Source organism: Gasterosteus aculeatus, chromosome 4, assembly GCF_964276395.1.
Source record: "Gasterosteus aculeatus chromosome 4, fGasAcu3.hap1.1, whole genome shotgun sequence".
In the NCBI taxonomy this organism is placed as follows: Eukaryota; Metazoa; Chordata; class Actinopteri; order Perciformes; family Gasterosteidae; genus Gasterosteus; species Gasterosteus aculeatus.
In genome coordinates this window covers 6,156,691-6,176,335 of record NC_135691.1, presented here as the reverse complement: position 1 = coordinate 6,176,335, position 19,645 = coordinate 6,156,691, and the positions used below count along the sequence as shown (strand labels likewise).

General features: G+C 44.8%; 1 protein-coding gene across 4 annotated transcripts; it reads right to left on the bottom strand.

Moving 5' to 3' along the window:
• Nucleotides 1-195: 195 nt before the first annotated feature.
• arhgef6 (Rac/Cdc42 guanine nucleotide exchange factor (GEF) 6) lies at nucleotides 196-19,641 on the bottom strand. Of its 4 annotated transcripts, none has more exons than XM_040172577.2 (22): nucleotides 19,280-19,641; nucleotides 18,102-18,185; nucleotides 16,445-16,529; nucleotides 14,289-14,410; nucleotides 13,981-14,185; nucleotides 13,529-13,581; nucleotides 13,192-13,286; nucleotides 12,941-13,036; nucleotides 12,136-12,258; nucleotides 10,427-10,565; nucleotides 10,158-10,217; nucleotides 8,976-9,122; nucleotides 8,148-8,234; nucleotides 7,878-7,959; nucleotides 6,942-7,057; nucleotides 6,594-6,773; nucleotides 5,620-5,640; nucleotides 3,523-3,619; nucleotides 3,321-3,419; nucleotides 3,118-3,217; nucleotides 2,860-2,914; nucleotides 196-2,594 (listed from the first exon to the last, which is right to left on the bottom strand). In XM_040172577.2, exons 1-22 carry the CDS (start codon nucleotides 19,442-19,444, stop codon nucleotides 2,472-2,474), a joined length of 2,334 nt encoding a protein of 777 aa, XP_040028511.2. In that variant the 5' UTR covers nucleotides 19,445-19,641; the 3' UTR covers nucleotides 196-2,471. The 4 variants fall into 4 exon arrangements, with proteins under 4 accessions (XP_040028511.2, XP_040028516.2, XP_040028512.2 ...); XM_040172582.2 differs by lacking the exon at nucleotides 19,280-19,641 and adding an exon at nucleotides 18,457-18,845; XM_040172578.2 differs by lacking the exon at nucleotides 5,620-5,640.
• Nucleotides 19,642-19,645: the final 4 nt, after the last annotated feature.

Below are 19,645 nucleotides of genomic sequence, written 5' to 3'. Positions count from 1 at the left end.
CTGTGAAGGGCTGCTCGCTACCGAAATCTGAATAAAGCCACAGATTCCTCAACCGCAGATGCGCCAGAATGCTGCGTGGAACAGCCCGTCTGGGTGGATTTTCCAGTGTGAACATGCTGTTCTCAGCGAGTGAGTGTGTGTGTGTGTGTGTGTTTGTGAGAGAAACCTTTCACTTCATAAAATGATTGTCAAAACATATTATATTAAACTTTTAATAAAAGAATGACCATACCAAAACAAAGTACAGTGTCTAGAAAAAAAAAAGGAAGAACAAAAAGCATTAGAATACTTGCAACCAACAATAATTGCATAGAACAACCTGCCGTAAACAACACACGCGGTTGTCTGGAGAGAAACAATATAAAACAGCTCAACCTCCCACCAGTAAGTGCTCGCTGAGGATATTTAAAGCCGAAAACTAAAGTATGTGGTACGTAAGGAAAACATTTTAGGGTACAGGAACAGCATAATAATAATAATAATAATGTTAATCTCAACAGGGAACATGTTATGAGGCAGAGACACGCGTTCGCACAGGAAGTAGAGCTTCTGTAACGCTGAAGACCTTTTGGCCACCAACGGTGCATTGCCATTAGGAATACAGTTAAAAGAGCCTCATTTTCCCAGGCAGTATTTGCGTTGCAGAAGTACCAGTGCTGACTTGTACCCCCCATGCGGTGCTCGGACAGCGGTGAATGCAAAAAACGCACATCCCAACAATTGAGTGAGCACTACTAAAATACTACATTTTGGATGTGTGATGAAAATTGGGACCTGGGAAGTGATCTTAAAAACAATCGTCCCTACCGAGAGACGTGATTAAATAAAGGCAAATGGAAAATGATGACGAGCCCGACCACGTGGTCCGGCCCTTTTTGGTTAATAATAAATTGGGTTAAATCTTTTCTTCATATTGCAATTTCTCCAAATGAGGCCTTCCAATGCCGAGACCAACTCAGAGGTCAGTCAGCCGAGCAGTCGCTCGATGCATTTCCACAACATCCACAGCAGCTCTGCGTTCCTGCAGGAGCAGCTGACGGTGCTTAACAAGGTCACACACTCGACCTCATGAGGAAATGTACCGCAGTGGGTCTTCGTAAAGAAGCGGCATCTTAAATAGCACGCAAAGCCCTGTTGTTGTTTTTTTCAGACCCGATATATAGACATTACATTTTACAACAAACCACCTGTCGCACTTTCAATATCAAACATGCATTTAGTCCGGGTCCGGTCGTAAACTCTGGAGTTTACCCGCCCCTTCGTGAGGCACTTGAACATGACAAATTAATCTCTTGGTTTATTTTCTGTGTTGATGCGCTCTGCAGCGCCCTGTTAGGAAGCCATAGAGGCTGCAAAACAACTTTTGAAATCTCAAGTTAGACTCGTTTTTTTCCTCCTGTGCAATGAAAATATGATTTTTTTTCCCCCTTGGACAAAATGAGGATGTGTGTTTTTTTCTGCATTTACACAGCAAGATAGTAAAACAATTGCAGAAAGGTGTAAAGGCAGCACAACCATACCAATACGGCTAACCCCACAATTAAATTCTTGGGTGAACAATAAATAATTAATATTCTTTCTGAAAATACAGCTATGTAATTAATAGGCTCAAAATATATTTCAGTCAGAGGAAAGGTGGGAGCATCTGTGTCATTATTTGTGTACACAGTTAAGCCTTTTTTGTATGTTATCATGACCTGACAGCTTTGTACTATAATATATATATATATATATATATATCTGAATATCTTGATTATCACAGTTTTGATGCAGAATTTATCCTGTAGAAACAATGTACAATCATGCAGTTTTCAATAGTCAAGGGCTCCTTTTGGATGAACATGCCAACAAATTTGAATTGCTTAAACGCCTACAAAACGTCGTGGAAACCTGTGATGTGAAAGTCTAGAATGATACAAAAATGAAAATCGCACACACTCTCATGGGGCTCCTTGTGACCAAAAAAAAAGAAAGAAAAAAAAGATGAAAAATGTAAAGAAATTCAGTCCCCTTGGTAACAGGAGTGTAAGCGAGAGAACACCCATTGGACTTGATGGCTTCGTACTCCTTTTCCATTTCCACTGAGGCGAAAGCGGCAGCGGAGACCTCCCATTGGTCGAGGGGAGTGTTCACAGTGCCGTTTGCCGAGAGGCGGCCGGTTCCAAACATCGGACTTCAGCAGTCTTGGTTTAGCTGAGCTGCTTTGTGGATGAGCATCTTCCTGTGAGGCGCGATCAACGAGACGGATGAGACGCGCTCCAAGAAATGTCAAATCAAGCCGCAGCGCTTGAGACCAAAGAGAGAATTCCACTCTGCCGTGTGTGATTGAAATACGGAGACGCTACATAGACGGACACACAAACGCGCGCTCACAATACACACACACACACACACACACACACACACGCACGCACGCACACACACACACGCGCACACGCGCACACACGATGAGGCCGACAGTGTGGGTGCGTTCAGTGGCCGCTGTCGTCCCAAGCCAAGTCGTTCTTCTGCTTGGCCAGTTTTCGAACCACCCTCTCCAGGTCTTTGCGAGACTTCTGCTCCTCCTCCATAAACTGCTTCATCCACTTACTCTCCTGCAAAACATGGCAGACAATGGCAGGATTTGACAGGTTGTCTTTAGCCCCTTTCCTACTTGATTATGGAAGCAAACGTCATTCAAACTTGACTAACTGAACAGAACGCTAAAGAATTCTAATTTGTCTTCTTGCTGTTCCACCAACGGCAGTTTGGTCTGAGTAAACCTTCATTTAATGAGCTTAGAGGGGAAAATAAATTGTCATTAGATGCTGCCTTCTGTGGCTTCTTTTATTTGCAAATAGAGTGTAGAGTCACACTTACCTTCTTCAGTTCGTGAACCTCGTCCTTCAGAGCGTACACGGCATCAACCAGGCTCCTGGAAGAACAACAAGTTCTAGAAAATATCGACCTTCTCTCCTTTTAAAACATCTCCTCCTGTATTATGAACAATCTGGATATCAAGGTTATGGTGCCTTTCAACCCGAGGTCATATTCAGTACACATTACTGAATAATATATGAACCAATTATAGTGAAAATAATGACAAAGCTTTTTGCACAACGGTAATAATGTGCTTACTTTTCCTCAATAACTGTCTGGCCGTTGCTCTTCATCTCCTCCACAATGATCTTCTCTTCCTCTGGCAGAAGCACCTGAGGGACGCACTCTTTCCGCACCGCTGCAAACGCAAAAGCAATGAGGCTGCTTGATCGGCACCTTCAAGGTGTGCAATCGAAAACCTAAAACAACAACAACAACAAAAAGAAGAAAGCGTCTCTTACATAGACGCACCCCTGCGGTGGTTTGATGCAGGCTGGCCCCCGTGCAGTACGCCTCGATCACCCTCAGAATCTGGGCGTCCTCCTCCAGCGCCGCCGTGCCTGTGCAAAGCCAGAGGGGATGCAGCATCGTGAGCGGTACCTTCCTTCGGCGGGTGGCGCCAAGACACATTCCCGCTTGGCAGCGAAATGAAGAGACTCATACTTTTCCTCGTTTGAACTTCGTCGTCAGACGGCTTCCGTTCTTTCTTCCTGTTGCCCGGCAGGAACTTCTTTATGGGCCGCGGGCTCTTGCTGGAGTCCTGGAGGAGTCGGGCATGAAGTTCAGTACCGTCACTCCCTCTCTAATAAGCACAGTGCAAAGCTAAGGTTCCGAACCAAACAGAATGCAAGCTCACGGGGGGGGGGGGTAGGGAAGGACGCGCATCCCTCGTGAACAAACAACATCAAAAGGACACAAGTCCTTCAACAAACAAGGCAGCAAGCGTGCGGGCCATGACTAACGACCAACCCGGCCGTGTGATCCATCTGCGCTATCGTGCCTAACGTAGCGTCAAGAAAGACGAAAACAACAAACTTTCTTTTTCTTTCTCACAGATCAAGAATACTACTGCCGCGGAGGGAGAAAAAACGGTTGAACGTGGTTGAAGAGCCACGGGAAAAGGACGCTGAGGTGTTATTACGTGATGTTCTAACGTCGTTTCTAACCACAACGATGAGGTTTCATGAATGGGTTGAGCTGATGGATTGAAAACGAGCACCGAGTCGGTTTCCTCTCCGGCGCACATTCAAAGCTGAGGTGTGACGATCAATGCCAGATGGGTGGAGATTTGGGTGGCGCATGGACGTCACGTTCTCATCATACGTCACAGGAGGTGACTTGCTCCGTGCTCTCCGTTGGAATTCAGAGGCTTAGTCAGACGCGCCATAGGGAAATAGAGAGTGATTGTCTGTGGTAGTATCGACTCCTAAAAGTCCCCCATAAGGACCAGGAGGAATAATTGACAGCATCACATTACCTATGAAAATGGGGAGTGGGAGTTTCTGGCATAAGAAACCGTTTACCCATTAACAAGGTGCGCGGAGACAGGAAAATGTCTGCGGACATCAAAACTACCACACGAGGTGTTCCTTAAGTTTCGATCTGATCAACTTTTGAAGGGGCGTCGGAGATCAGTGACAATGCCAGCGCACAGAATATTGGAGGTTCTCCCCTTTTTTGGTTTGGTCTTCTCATCATCTCCAGGATACAGTGATGTGCGATTCAGTGGCAAATGGTGTTAACATTTTGCTTCATCCACCAGCTGGAGTACGTCAATAGTGTAGTATGCACTATTATGCACCTTTCTCCAACATGTTGCACATTTATATGCATGGAACCTTTTTTTAAGTGGGATTCTCCGGGAACATTCCCACTTCCCTACAAGTAGCATAGCCAAACATAACATCTAAAAAAAGTGATCAAGTTTGGTCTGCCACGGCTCCATAGACCATGAATAAACTATTTGATGGGAGTTTCAAATATTCACCGTAACAAGGAAAATATCAAAGACGGAACCGTCGGTACGTCACAGAACTCAACTTGGTGCCAAGATGACTAATGAATTAACAAACCATCAAATTGTTATAACTTAATATTCCAGAGGGCTCATTTTGGCCAGATCGCTGAATAACGTTTCTTGTTATTGTCAAGAGGTGGCGCTAATCGTCAAAGTTTATTTGTTTATTTGTCTGGGCCTTTAAAGGATCTCATTTGCTTTTGAAACCGTCAACATTGGCCGGATATCATCCTTGAAAGGGTAAAAGAAACAAAAGGGAACCAAATATGGAAAGTTTACTCTGATTTAAAGAAAGATATTGAAGACAACGAACACCTCCCAGACTTTAGCTCATGTTCGTAAATTGAAATAAAATATTTGAATTCCCAATTAAGTTGGAGTTCCCCTATAAAAAGAGACACGACAGCATATTTTGGATTATTCAAATGCGACACATGTGCAAAGTCAAACTCAGGGCCGAATAATAGCAGAAAAGACGGCGTGATGACGTCTATAACTTGCACCCCAAGTAGAACTGAGTAAGCTGCTGCTGCATCAGAACAATCAGACTCCCTCAAAAAAAAAAAAGACACACTGGGCCACAGAACACTGAAAAAGAGACAGATGACAACGAGAGAAGCAAACAGAGAGCAAGTGCATGGCAGCGCAACCCGGGGGCAAACACACACGTAGGCAAACTCCATCCCAAACGCATCTCACCCCCACCCTCCAACACACACACACACACGTACACACACCCTTACCTTCATGATATAAGACATCCTCTACAGAAGGCAGGATGGAGAAAGAGAGAAAGGGGAAATGTGCATGAAAAAAATACTACAAGAGAAAGGTGTGAGAGTGTTAATGGTGAACATTTGTATCCCCCCCCCCCCTCTCCTCTGCCATTCACCTGCTATTTGTCATTGCAGAATATAGGTTGATTACTTCAAGTAAATACAAATTTACTTTTAAAAAAAACAAGGAAAAAAAAAGGAAAAAAAAGGAGATATATGGAGAGTTTGGCAGAAAGAAAGTTATGCATTCAAAAGGAAAAAGAGAGAGCCCAATAGCTACAAGCCTATAATCTGTTTATAGTCATTGAATGGATTTTATCTGTGTATTTAGCGTTCAAAAATTAAACATTTTTTAAATTAGACCTTTAAGAAGTATTACGCTTCCTGTATTCAACACATCACAAGACTGTCCATGCTACCTCAGAGACAGAGAGACAGAGGGACAGGCACACTCCACGCCAGAGACTTGTATAAACATATTAAACATGTTTAACGTTGTGTTAAACGTGTTTTATTTACTGCAGTTAAGTACTTTGTCGAGGTGGCCCACACATCGCAAAGTACTATTCTACATATGCAAAGGTTCGGACCGCACGCAAAAGCACACTACGGAATAGTTAACAAAAAGATGAAGAAAAATGTTCAGCAACCGCAGAAAAGTCCAATCCAACTTGTATCCTTAAATACTGAAACTATAAGTACAAGTAAAAGGTACAAAAGTACACTACAGGCGGCTTACAGTCCAATAGATTATGATAGTAGGTTGTAATTGCGATTCTAGCGGAGTATGTCGACTCCACTTACGCGTTTGGCTGAAAGTTAGCGTGTGAATAATATTTGAAAAAGCGGAGGACAACACGCGGTTTCTGACTAACGCAGCGCCTCGCCGCTTATGAAAGACGCACGTGGAGCTCGCGTGGGCCCTGCCTGCGACCTCCTACCTCTTTGTATCCCAGCGCGGCGGAGGGTTTGAGGGGAGGCGCGGGGCGCAGACAGCTGAGGGACCACGGCTTGCTGGTCTTCGGCGGCTCCAGGGGGCCGCGGCTGGCGGCGCTGACGCTGCCCAGGTGGGACGCGTGGGTGGGGCCGCCGACCATGCTCAGCGGCTTGCCTTCTACCGTCTACGTGACACGATCCAGGGAAAGATGACGAAGAAGATATGTGGGAATTAAAACATGCGATGAAAGATGAGTAATGCTTTTCACACCTCTGAATGTTGCAAGGTTCACTTTTGGTATTGTTTTGACGGTTTACGGTTTGTGTGTGTGTGTGTTTGTGTGTAGACTAACCTTTGAGATGGTTCCTACAGGGCTTCCTCCTTTGGTAAAGGGCTGAAGGTGCTCTAACCATTCTTGTAACTCCTGGGCACTACTGCAGAACACTGTAAAACGATCGACGACGCTTCCTGCAGTACAGAAACACGCGAGCACACTTCTTTCAGTAAAGGTCAGACATAACTGACAAAAGTTTACATGCCACGACCGCAACAAGAAAAGACAGTCAAGTCAAATGCAGGTGTCTTTAAAGGGGTTCGGCTCGATGTGCTCCCACAATTGAACGCAAAATGGACAAACTTTGCATAAAGATGCGGCAAACAAAGAGATAACAGTCATAGACAAGAAAAGGAAAAATAGGTTTCTTCGAAGTTGATTTGTCTAGGGCTTTTATTGTGAAAGGTAAGAATGGAAGGGTTCCCATTAAAACCAGTCCGTCTTGGTTTGGACAACTGAGACTTTGGGTTTGTATAAATGAATATTTATATATGATTAAATATATTTAATATAATTATCTAATAAGTACATTGTTACAAATGTCAAAAATAAAAAAAACTCAACCCGGTTTGCACAACGACATTGTTCGATGCATTTATTAGCGCTGAAAAAGCTCAGAAACCAAAACCAAAATCATATAATTATTATTTTGTGCAGCATGACATTTGTGTTCCGTGTATTCATGACAAAAGAAGATTAATCAAAGGGAGAAAAACAACTCTAGTGTGTTCTACTGTGGAAGGAAAGTGATGATCGGTATCAAATGCTTCACCCGTGCGATTGGACGCTGTACAAACATTGATTTTCAAAAGACACACAAGTCCCACCGCTGATCCGGCTGATGCGTCATCTTTGATTTCATTCTTTATTTAGGTTCTAATACACTGCCTAAATGCTGCCTAGTCCTAAATTGAGGAAGAAGAGACCTAAATTCCAAAAGCTTCAGAAGCAAACCTGTAATGTCCAAGGCATAGTGTCCATTCTCTGCATCCTCTGCATGTCTCGTTACTGTAGTGCCTGTCAGTGGCAGTTTTCCCTGAATGGGACAAGTAAATGGAGATGAAATAAGATACCACAATATACTAGATTCGAAATGTTTTTTTCTGTATCTGGTTATACCCTGAAAAAAAAAAAAAAAAAAAAAAAGATAACTCACACAAACAGGGGGAAAAAAACAGTCATGAAGGACTGATGGAGACGTAGATTTTAGCACATGCTGCTCACCTGATAAATAAAGCCACTCATACGGGGACTGGCGGACAGCATGACTACCACATGAGGGAAGAGCATCACATAACGCTCCTCTTTTTCCTGCAACAAAAACACAAAAAATGACCTGGTCAGTTCATGCAAGCAGTGAAAGGAAGGTGGCTGCAGTCGAGTCTCTTTGTTGTGTAGCTTGTTAGAAACCGACCGCAGTTAAGGTCACACTTTAGCGCTTACCCTAGCATGTTTTAGATCAGCTACTAGGAACTGCTTTGGCAAGGCCATGTAATATAGGAGGGGCTGCCAAAGCAGTTGCTATTGTGGTTGGAAAGAAGTTGCCTATGATAAAAAACAATGTCTATCTTGGGCCCTCTTCCAACCACCAACTCAAAAGACGACCCGCAGAGGAACCACATGAGAACGAGGAGATGGTTTTTCAATACACACCTACGTGGGCTTCTGCTTTGACACATATGAGGGGATGTTATTACCATAAACGAAGGCCGTCAATTTGCAGACGCGGTTCATCGGGAATCTGATTATTACACATGTAGGCCAAGTTAAATGATTCATTTTGGTTTTAAATAATAAATCGAGCTGCCACGTGCAAGTTCCGTTGGCTAGAAAAACATTTTCCCTGCTAGCATATTACATACCATAGGGGGAACAGGAGAAGTACCCAGTAGAATTCCTTAAATGGACATTGATGACAAGAAATTAGCCCAAAGTCTATTAAAGATGGATTAGGAAACTCTTGTCCCAAGTTCTTCTCTGTGCATCTAAGAGCAAATGTTGTGCTTGGCAACGCAGTCGACCGCTTTCTCCCTTCCTTCCGTCATTTCTCACCTCGCTGGAGCCATTTTTCACGTGGACCTGGGACATGTAGGCCACGTGACCCAGGCTCTTCATGCTGTCTCCCTCCCAGCCGCGCACCGGCTCCGACAAGATCTGGAGCTCCAGGTTCTTGCGCTTCCGCAGCTCCTGGCACTGCGTCTGGACACAAACGCACGTATAAAAGATGCAATTGATTTGAAGAATATCCTATATAGGACTACTTTGGAAAGAATTGGAAATAACTTTAAGCTGTTATCAAATATGTGACACACCTCAAACAAAACCGTGTAGTAGAAATACTGAGTAATGCGCGGCAGGGATTTTTATATGGATAGGGCGTCAGAAACGGTTTACTAAAAAAATGGCTTTGTACCACTGTCTTTCATTGAGTCACCTGCGAAATAAAGTAGCACATTTTCAGGTGCAGGGCAGGGGCTCTCCCCCCTCGAGCAGGAAAAATGACATGTCACTTTCCACTGCACATTGTGCGAAAAAAAAAGGTTCTCAATTTGGTTAGCAGCAGAGGTGTAACTAGCATTTCACAAGCCCCTGCCAGACTAACCACATGAAAACACAAAGAAAAGTGAAGACTTGCAAATTTGACAGTGTTGATGCGTGATGTTTTATTCTTCCCGCCTCTCTGTGAAGAGACACGCGAGTGCCGTCGTCTGTTTACTGGGAACCCAAGAGTTATACCGAGGAAACGGTGCCTCAGGGTGATGTTCACTCAGGTGCGGTTACTTGTTTCTAATCCAACTCTTCTTAAAAAAAAGGTGGCATTTCAGATCGCACCCACTGCAGGGTGGGTGCGACGCTTCGTTGTTCCTAAAATCATTGCCAAGAGGAGGCGAGGAAAAGACCGTTTTCTCACGAACGACTTGAAATGCTGAAACGCAATTATGAAATGTTTGCACCATGAGGCAAAAAAAATAATTAAAAAAATAAAACCATCTACCTGAGCCACATTTTGTCCTCTGATACAAAACAGTTTCTTGAATTTTGTCGGGAAGATAAAAGAATAAATAGACAAAAAAAATATGAAAAAACTCCAATAACTGAGAATTGACGAGAGGCTTACAGCTTATTTAACACGGCCTTGTCCTCTACTCTACAAGCTCAATCCAGGGGACAAACAAAGACATATTGGAGGACGGCTCAAGCATGCAAAGCCCCCTTGGACATTTCCAGACTTACCACCAGGCTCCTGAAGGCTGCTGAAGCTTTTACAATGTCAGCATAGTCTGGGTGGGCTTCCTGCGGAAGAAGTAAAAACAACCGGTCAACGAATATTTACGCAGGAAATCAAGAGGTTGAAAATCAAATCTACAAATATTATATATATATATATATATACACACACTGCGGTTAAATAAACACTCGTATTTCCAATTCCTCTTCCTCTATTTAATAAATACATTTAATTGCAGTTTAGACATTACGCGTTTATTTTTCACTTCCTGTACCTCCACATGTCTCTCCAGCTCCTGCATCAGCGTGGGGTATTTGTCCAGCCTCATGAAGGGCTTGCTGAGACTGGTGGTCAGGGTCAGGATCCCTGGAGAACTGGCCCCTTGGCTCTCCATGAACTTGTCCAGTTCCTCGCTGTTGAACACAAAAACAAAGATAAGTTGAAGGCAACGAACTACTGGTTTACAGGTCGCGGCTCGAGGACCATTCAAAACGACGCAGATTCACGATGGCGACTAAACAATGCAAAAAGTTTTGAAGTTTCAGTAGATACATCTGTATATGTTACACACAGTAGTAATGGGATTTATATATTTCACACAAACAGTTTTAGTCAAAACGCTGATATGCTATATACACTGCAAAAGAGTGAATTGTTAACATTATGTGTTATTATCTGTGTGGGTCAAGTTGAAAATAAATGTATAGATCGATTAAATGCAACCAAAAGGGGAAGGGAGGGGGGGGGGGGGGGTAGTTGTTTCCACGGGCACACACACCCAACACAAATACACACAACTAGAAATCCTTTGAAAAAGAAAACCTTTGTAGTTTACTGATTTGCCGCATTCTCTCTTCTTTCTAGACAGTGAATCCATTAAATAAGAAATATTTGACTAATTTTGAAGGGTTTATATTTATTGATCTTTGGCTGTAAGAAAACACAAAAAACCATGACAGAAACACTCCTATCACACCGGTTGTGCACGCGAGGACGGACCACAGATGGCTACAATGGTGTTAGTAGCACACAAAAAGAAAGCACGGATGAGATCCTACTCTCTTCTCTTCTCATGCTCTCAGTTCACAGCAATTTGTAAAATGTGCTTTTAAAAGCACCTCCATTCACCACCAGCCAAAGCATCAATCGGACGGTATTCCGTAGCAACACCAACTGGCAACATTGAGTAAATGTGAATGTCACAAAACTAAAAACGGCTCCTGCAACCCAAATGCAAATGTGCTTACTGTGAAAGAGCGCCTGGCATGCCCGTCAACATAACCACAACGAAAATGTATCCTGTCAACAGTTTGCTTCCTGTGTGCAATCCGACCCGCTCTGCAGCTCACTTTGTAGAATCTCACCAGCAACTTCTACGTGACTGCATTTCAGTTTGACTTTGTTTTGCTGTTCCCCAGCGAGTCTGATCCATGGAAAACAGTTTAATAACGGCGGCCGCCCCCTCGGTGAGAGTGATGCGCTTTAAAAGTAGCCGGCTTGAACGGACACTTCGGCACTTGGGTGTCTCGGGGTGACTGCTCAGACCGAGTGGGGTCACCTGGTCATTTACAGATGGGAAGACTGACACCTTGTGGTTGAAAGTTAAAACGATCAGCGAACTATGGCTCCTCCTCTTAAATATACGAGGCCATTCATGCTCCCGATGTTAATTGTTTCCAACTTTTCTTGGGAGTTTTTGAGCAAATCAAAGATTGTTCCATTTGAAAACATTTCAGCAAAGAAAGTGTGAAAAGCTTCTCTTTTGGAAAAACATTTACCACTACGCAGTTGTTGCCTTCATGAGGACGGTGATTCTGCCCCCACGTGTCACATTTAACTCAATCAAGACTGGGCCAGTGTTAGTAACTTAACACAGCAGGTATGAGACAGCGGGGCAACACTCATCCACATTCTCGAAATGTCTTCATGATTAAGACTCAGACTTGTCTTTGTCGGAGGTGAAGGTCCTGTGCTTCGACTGACCTGTGGTCAGTGAGGATGCAGACAGCTGAAGGATGGCTGGAACAGTAAGCCATGTACAGGTTCTTGATCTGACACATGAGGTTTAAATAGCAGCCGGCCACTCGCTGCTGGCCCTCTGGGACTCTGCACAGACAAGAAGGAGAACGGTTGGGGAGGGACAAAGCAGAGAGATGGAAATGGCAGAAGGGTTTGCAGTGATGACATGGTTAATACGTTTTTTTAAACTGAAAAGCTGCCATTATTAAGGGCGTCTGGAATTTGATACAGTCAAAAGAACGTTCCTGAAAAATTCTGGAAATACTTCACACAGCTTCCAGCCATTTCCCAAAGCATTAGGTACCTTTTGAATGTATGAACCTAATTTTATTCAGCCTTGTTTTCTCCAGAAGCCTTCGATGTCAGAGTTTCCCAACCAGTGCACGAATGCAGCAAATTGATGACTGCAAACAGTAACCGTATAAACATTGGGCCGCATGTCGACCATGATGGATTACCATCATAGTCCAAATGTAAATTTTCCAATCTTTGCAAGTCGCTTTCTGAGCCGTGACGATATAACAGAGGGAATGTCTGGGAGCGAGGAGGTGATTACAAAAATGTAATCACGTACGGCACGCTTTGCAAAACACGTGCATTGTATAGTATGTGTGCAGTGTAGTAACCTAAGACAAAACATGAATCAATACCTACATCGTCACCCAAAAGCGCTTTTGATTACACTTTCTCTTTCTTGAGTTCTTTGAGAAAACAAAAAAACAACAACAACTGACCAGACTGCACAAGGTCCGTGTCCAGCATGACTTACTTGGTACAGTCCTCCAAAGCCACACACAGTCCCTGCTGGAAGGTGAGTATCTCCTCCAGGTTTCCACCAAGGGCGACGCTGTCTGCACTGCTCAGCCTGGAAACACACACACACACACGCACACACGCACACACAGTGAATTTCAGTCAATTAAAGACTCATTTATACAACACATGTGTTTTATAGAATAACCCATTGGCCTTCATTATTCCCATTGATGGATTTGTCACACGCGTTTTCGTTGCTCTTACTTGTCACTGGCTTGCAGGGGTCGTAGATAACTGTTGAGCACCGCCTGCAATTCTTTGACAAACTCCCGCTCGTGTTCCAAGATGTCGTGCACCACCTGCAAAAGCATTGAGCAGAAAGGTTCATGTTTCATCAGTTGTCAAGACTGCACAACATTTTCTAAAAGTAAGTTGTTCCAGGTAAAACTGGTTGATAATCAGGAAAATGTGGAATGTTATTTTGTTTTATTAGTCCACATATTTGTCACTGATCACTATATTTTCTATTTGATGAAATACTGCTTTACCCATTATTAACATCCCAATAAAAGCTCATTCTTTTTACATGAATTTGACTCACCACACTGTAGTAGTTTTTGGTCAGCTGAGTGCCTTTAGGAGACGTTGGCTTCTCTGTGGGGGAGGGAAGAAAAAAGGTTAACGCCCGAGATCCTGTTTGAATTTCATCGTTTTAACCCTTTTAAAGAAAAAGCTCACAAGGAGCTTGACCGCTAGTACCAAAATATTGTTTGTACAAAAATCGGTGATGTTCCGTGCAGGCGTTTGTGAGATGAGAATGAGACGGACAGACACACCGACGGATGGAACAGCATAAAACATCACGCTTTCCCTTTTGAACAGGAACATGAAATAAGTTGCATCCTCAAACTCCATATCACCACCATATCACTCCACGTGCACAACACGGTGCCAAGTGCCCATTTACAACTACCGTGCAAGTTGATCTAAATTCTTATTTTGCGTGCCGCACAAAATGCTCATGCAAGAAACTCCCTTCGCGGCTGAACTCACCGCAGGGTTTGATCTCCCTCACGTAGTTGCTGGGGAACCAGCCCGTCTTGCCGCCGAGCGTCCCCTCCCACCAGCCGCCGTCCTCCTGCCGCATCACGTGGATCAAGTCGCCTTTGTTGAACGACAGCTCATCCTCATTGTTGTGCTTGAAGTTGAAGCGAGCCTTCACCAGCAGCTGCCCGCCTCCTCCGTTCTCAGACATCTCCTGTTAAAGAGGAGAGAACGCGCATCAGCAGAAGACCTCTCGGCCGTTGCACACGTGAACACAGAAAATATAAGAAATAAATATGTTAAAAAAGGTACCGTACCACTGATTTGGATCGTCTACGCAGAGAGCCTTTGGACTTGGCAGAGGAGAGCGTGTGAGAAGACGTCGACTGGCGAGGAGAGTGAGCGGCGGACTGGGGACATGATCTCTCAGCAGCACATTCTATGCACACACAGAGGAAATAGGAAAATACTTTACATGCATTACACGGGCGGCTGACCATGTGACTCTCTGGCCTTGTTGTCATATCACCATCGTCGTCATCATCGCGGTTGATGAAGGGGCACACACAGTACGTTGGGTGATATGGTCCACTGCTCTGCGCAGCCCCAGGATAGAAAACACACGCACACACGCGCTACACATTTACAACGCCCGATGGAGTTGTCTGATTTAACTAAATCTGGCATGAGAAGATAAAGCAGCTGTCAGAGAAAGGCTGATCTTTAGATTATAATACAAAGTACGTCTTAGTGATCGCTCATGCTGACCGCGTGTTGCTTTCAGCAAGTACATTCATTCAGGTTACTCGACACGTATTTGACAGGATTTCCTCAAAACACCTCAAGGAAAATTTAAAAAAAAAATCTCTGTCGGTCTGGCTTGCAGCAGAGTTACAGTGATTTATGGTCAGCAGCAGCCATCCGTCCCGCAGCAGAGGTGCACTGACACAGCCGTCCATTCCCTCGCCGGTACTCACGAGAAAAGTGACACGCGGCAGCCCGCCAGCCTCCGGCGAGCAGGAGCACATTCACATAAGGACTACCCATCGAATGAAAGCCATCGTGTAATATTTGTGCAAATCCCAGAAGGAAAAAAATAAATAAAAACAGTCCTCCATTAGCCTCGATAACCTCTTATTCAGATCCAATGAGAAATTCAGACCAGAGCAACAGAACGAAATGCCACCGTGCTGTGGTAACACTTTGTGTGTACTCGTGTGTGTGTGATCAGCAGATCACGTGGAACCCAGGTCACGTATGGACAAAGCTGGAGATGCCCCACTGTGGTCCATATGCTGAGAGGTGCGGGGGGGGTGGGGGGGGCTTACTGATACGATGACAGCCACACTGACGGCAGAAGGGACGGCGCACATGCACTGCAGGTTGGATCCCGCGCGCCCCTCCGGACACCCGCGGAGAAGCCTGACAAGCCCTTCTGTCAGCTACGCTCCGTGGTTATTTCTGTACGCTCTGTTCAAAAGCTCTCAGTCTGAGAACAGGGTTGTCAGGAAGGACGCCAGAAGAGGATCATGAATCAAAAGGGCCTTTGTGTTCGCTCGTATCAGCTAAATTGGGGCTTAATCCACTTCAAATCAAGTTCACTTTCCAGGAGTGGAGAGCAGCCGCGGGGGCATTTCAAGCTCTGCACATCAAGCGGACGGACGGAGGCTTCTGGTTCGACGTCTCACATAGTGGCGCGCGTCCTCCCCCGTCATTGAAGTGCACTCAAGAGATTGATCGCGCATTTACAAAGTCAGAGCAAGCGTGACATATCAACAGAGGACACATCACGTCATGCGCGGTTGAAACATTAGCCGATTAATTGATTGACATCCGCTTCTCAAAATGTTGCAACATTTATAGACTAATCAGTGAAACAAATGTGAACGTGATCTACGTTTAGACAGTATCGCGTTACGCTGTTGACAAACCGCAATGTCACAAACATGTGTTCTCAAATCAGCTGAAAGCTTAGGGCTATTCATGAGGCAGAAACGCTGACTAAACAATTCTAACGCTGCTGTGAACTGAAAAGAAGAGGGAGGCTGGAATCACCTCTCCGGTACGACATAATGTCCATGCTTCGTTCCCGAGCTCAATCCAAATGATCCCGAACCAACAAGGATATGGATGCACATGAGTAACTATGGCGCGCAGCAGCACGACACAAACGCACACTGCCATGCCAGCTGCCCACGAGGAACACACACACAATCACCAACGGCCGCATGGAAAAGGTCTGTGAAACCATCGCACGCGCTGTTGTTTTCCTGGAATATTTGCAGCAAGTCCCCGGGGAATGGAGCTCAATATACTTTTGATGATATAGCAAACCGTTGACTGGCACTGTACATTTATTTTCGCACATCAATATACTGTAACTTTACAACAAACGCCACTACTCACTTCTATTTTATGCTTCCCTTTCAGAGAGGACACGTTTGTATTAAGGGGGGGGCTACAAGACTCTTACCCTGTGTGGCAAAGTTGAATGCCAGCAACGTGGTCAGGACCTTGCCAAAATTTTCACCAGTGTACAGCCACTCTGGTTCAAACCCCTGGATGGAAAAGAAACAGAAGATTGCATCAGACTTAAAAAAAAAAAAAAGAAATGTTCATACCATACGAGCCAGAATGCATCAGATGTGGAAGGAGAGTGGGTCCAAATTTAGAACCGATAGCACAGATCAGAGCCGCACAAACAATAGAGCTACACACACACACACACAGATGTTGAAACACACGTGGATTTGAATAAGCTTCTGACGAAACTGAGATAAAAAGTGACATGCGAGTGTGACCTATATTTTGTGACTTAGTGCCTTGTAATAGAACACACGGTGTCAGTCTCATTTGCAATTTGCTGGGCACACACAACGATGCTCGCACAGACACACAAACCGTCGCCCCTCTCTGTGTCGGACCGCTATCTTCTTTCCTCGAGCGGATACGGTTTCCCATTTTAAATAAAACATCTTAAATATAGAGTTTGCGTGGTGCGGCCTCTGCGATGGGTTATGTAGAACTTCATCCGGAGTAAAAGCAAGCGTGACCATGACGATCAGCCTGAGGGTCACCATGACAACCTGTTTTACTCTGCATCACTAAAGCATAACATTATGCCTAATGATTTTTAGGAAATATTGGGGGGAAAAAAAACTAATTTGCATTGATAATACTAAATGGAGCATGTAGGTCTTACATCACAATATTGATCAGTGACAACTGTTGCCAGTATTGACATCTCCACCATTCTCAGCGGCAGTACTTTCAACGAGACACGTTATGATTACACGTTACCTCGGAAATAGCGTAGCGGTCTGTGAATTCAAAGCAAATAAATAAATAAATAATCGCATGCAGTTCATAACGCTGCAAAAATAATCTGTGGCCTCGAGCGGTAATTGGGGGCTTCCTCTTTCTTCATCTCCGGGCAGAAGTGAAAGCAATATGACTGCTCTCTTTGTGCAGCCACAGGAGAAGTAGCCTCCATTTGCTATGGCTGCATAAAGACATTTTGAAAAAGAGAGAGAAGAAGTTCTCAAACCATGATCCCATCACTGACCAAAGGACGAGGCAGAACTTTGCTGTGGCACCACAGACATCCCCTGACTGATCAAATTGGACAGCGGTAAAAAAAAAAACTGTGCAAACGACCTACTGGCCAGCCACAGAAAGTTTAATTATGGGCTCCGGCAGCGTTTGTGGATAAAAGCACAAGGGAACCTCCCCGACTTAACAAGCCAGCTGGGCCGGGACTACAGAAGCCAAGCTCGCTGACTCAGTTAGCTGTTTAAAGAAACCTACTGAGGTGACTCAAGACCAGAGAGGCTTATTTATAAAGCTGAAATTACTGTCCAGCCTGGGACAGAGACAGGGAAAACTCCCAACATCTGGGAATGATTTGACCATCGTTTGAGCACCAAAGCCCTGCAGTGTGGGATTTAAATAAAATAAAATAAAAGCATTATCATTTTAGCCGTCTTGATAAGTTGTGGCCATTAGAAGCAGCATGGAGGGAGAGCGATGTCAGCAGGCCGAGCAGATCACAACACAAGGCGACACTGAACCGCAGTGGGATCAGAAGGTCAAGTGAATTAATGATGAATGAGAGGGAGAGAAATACTTACCTCCACTTTCAAGGAAGAGCATCCTTTTAAAAACTCCTTGATATTGGTAATGCAGTCGGCTTCAGCTCTCGGGTCCTGGCAATACTGAACACACACACACACACACACACACACACACACACACACACACACACACACACACACACACAATAAATATATAAACACAAATCACGAAATACACACGAACGTATCCGACTACTACGTCGCTGTCAGTCACACGGATAAAGTAGCATTGCTGCGTCAGTAAAAGTTAAATCGTGAGTCGTTCTACGTCTCCTTCGCGCATATACATAACCATTAACAACGCACAGTCGTCAATCAAACAGGGTTCAAGAAAAGCATCCGGTTTACTTACTTAAAACTTTCAAAGTAAAAGGTTTTCTTTCAACCTTCGTGTTGGGCGCTTTGCCGGCGAAATGTGGAGTAACAAATTAGGTTTCTCACTGGTTGCACGTAAACTACGGCGTGTACGACCCGCCAAACAGAGACACGCGATAAGGAAGGGCGGTTAACCAAAAAAAGAGAGAAGATACTATTTCCGGTTTTATTCTATTTCAGACGTCTTGACGGTTCCATTTTTTTAAGGGGGAGGTTCCTACAGCGAGAGCCATTCAGGAGGAAGTGACGAACCGTCTTGGCAACTGTTACTTGTCATTATCAACTTTGTCATCTCAATGAGCAAAGCATGTCGTTACGCGGAGAGTAACACGCCCCAAAAAAATAATTTAAAAGTTGCCTAAAAAAAGTGTCCAGTTTAACCCCGACGTCCCCCCCCCCGCTCGACCTCTCCAACGTGCATGTCCCCCCCCCCGTCCCAATGTCTCACGCGCTCTTCCTATCGACTATGTCCCATTTTGGTGGGTGTTCACGCAGAGTCGCTCGCGGCAAGAATGCGGAACATTGCGCCCGCTTCACAGGAAGGCACACCTAAAAACATGTTTAAAAAAAGCACAACTGTTTTGTTTTACTTCGATGCGCACGGCTCCACGCGCGTCCATTAAAACGGCTAACGTACGGTGAGCTACAAAAACATAAATAAATAAAGGCCTACAGCAGTAGGGGGGGGGGGGGAAGTTCTCGGTATCATTTCCATCAAACCCCTCCCTTCCGTCAGAGGGGCCGTCGATCGCCTGGCATTTGTTGACTTTAAAAAGTGACCCTAAAAGACGACGCCTCACCTTGGGAGTGAAGCCAGGCACGAGCCGCTCCGCGAGCTTGCACAGGACGACCCCATCCTTCAGCGACGTCTTCAGGAACTCCTCCGGGTCCGCTACGTTCTTTTTGGGCGAGCTGAGCACACCGAGCGATATCAACCAGGTCACCGTCTGCTCCTCTGGATTCATAGCTCCGCACGACGAGCATCGCCTAAGCACGCATCCTGAAACCAACAACAACAAAACAACTGGCGGCCTGTTCCGTTTTAATGTGCAACTCACATCCGCACTTCTGCTAGAAGTAAAAAAAAAAAAAAAAAAAAAAAGAGGCGGTGGGGGGAAGGACGAGGCTGTTTCTACACGTAAAACTGATGATCACCCCTACTGGCA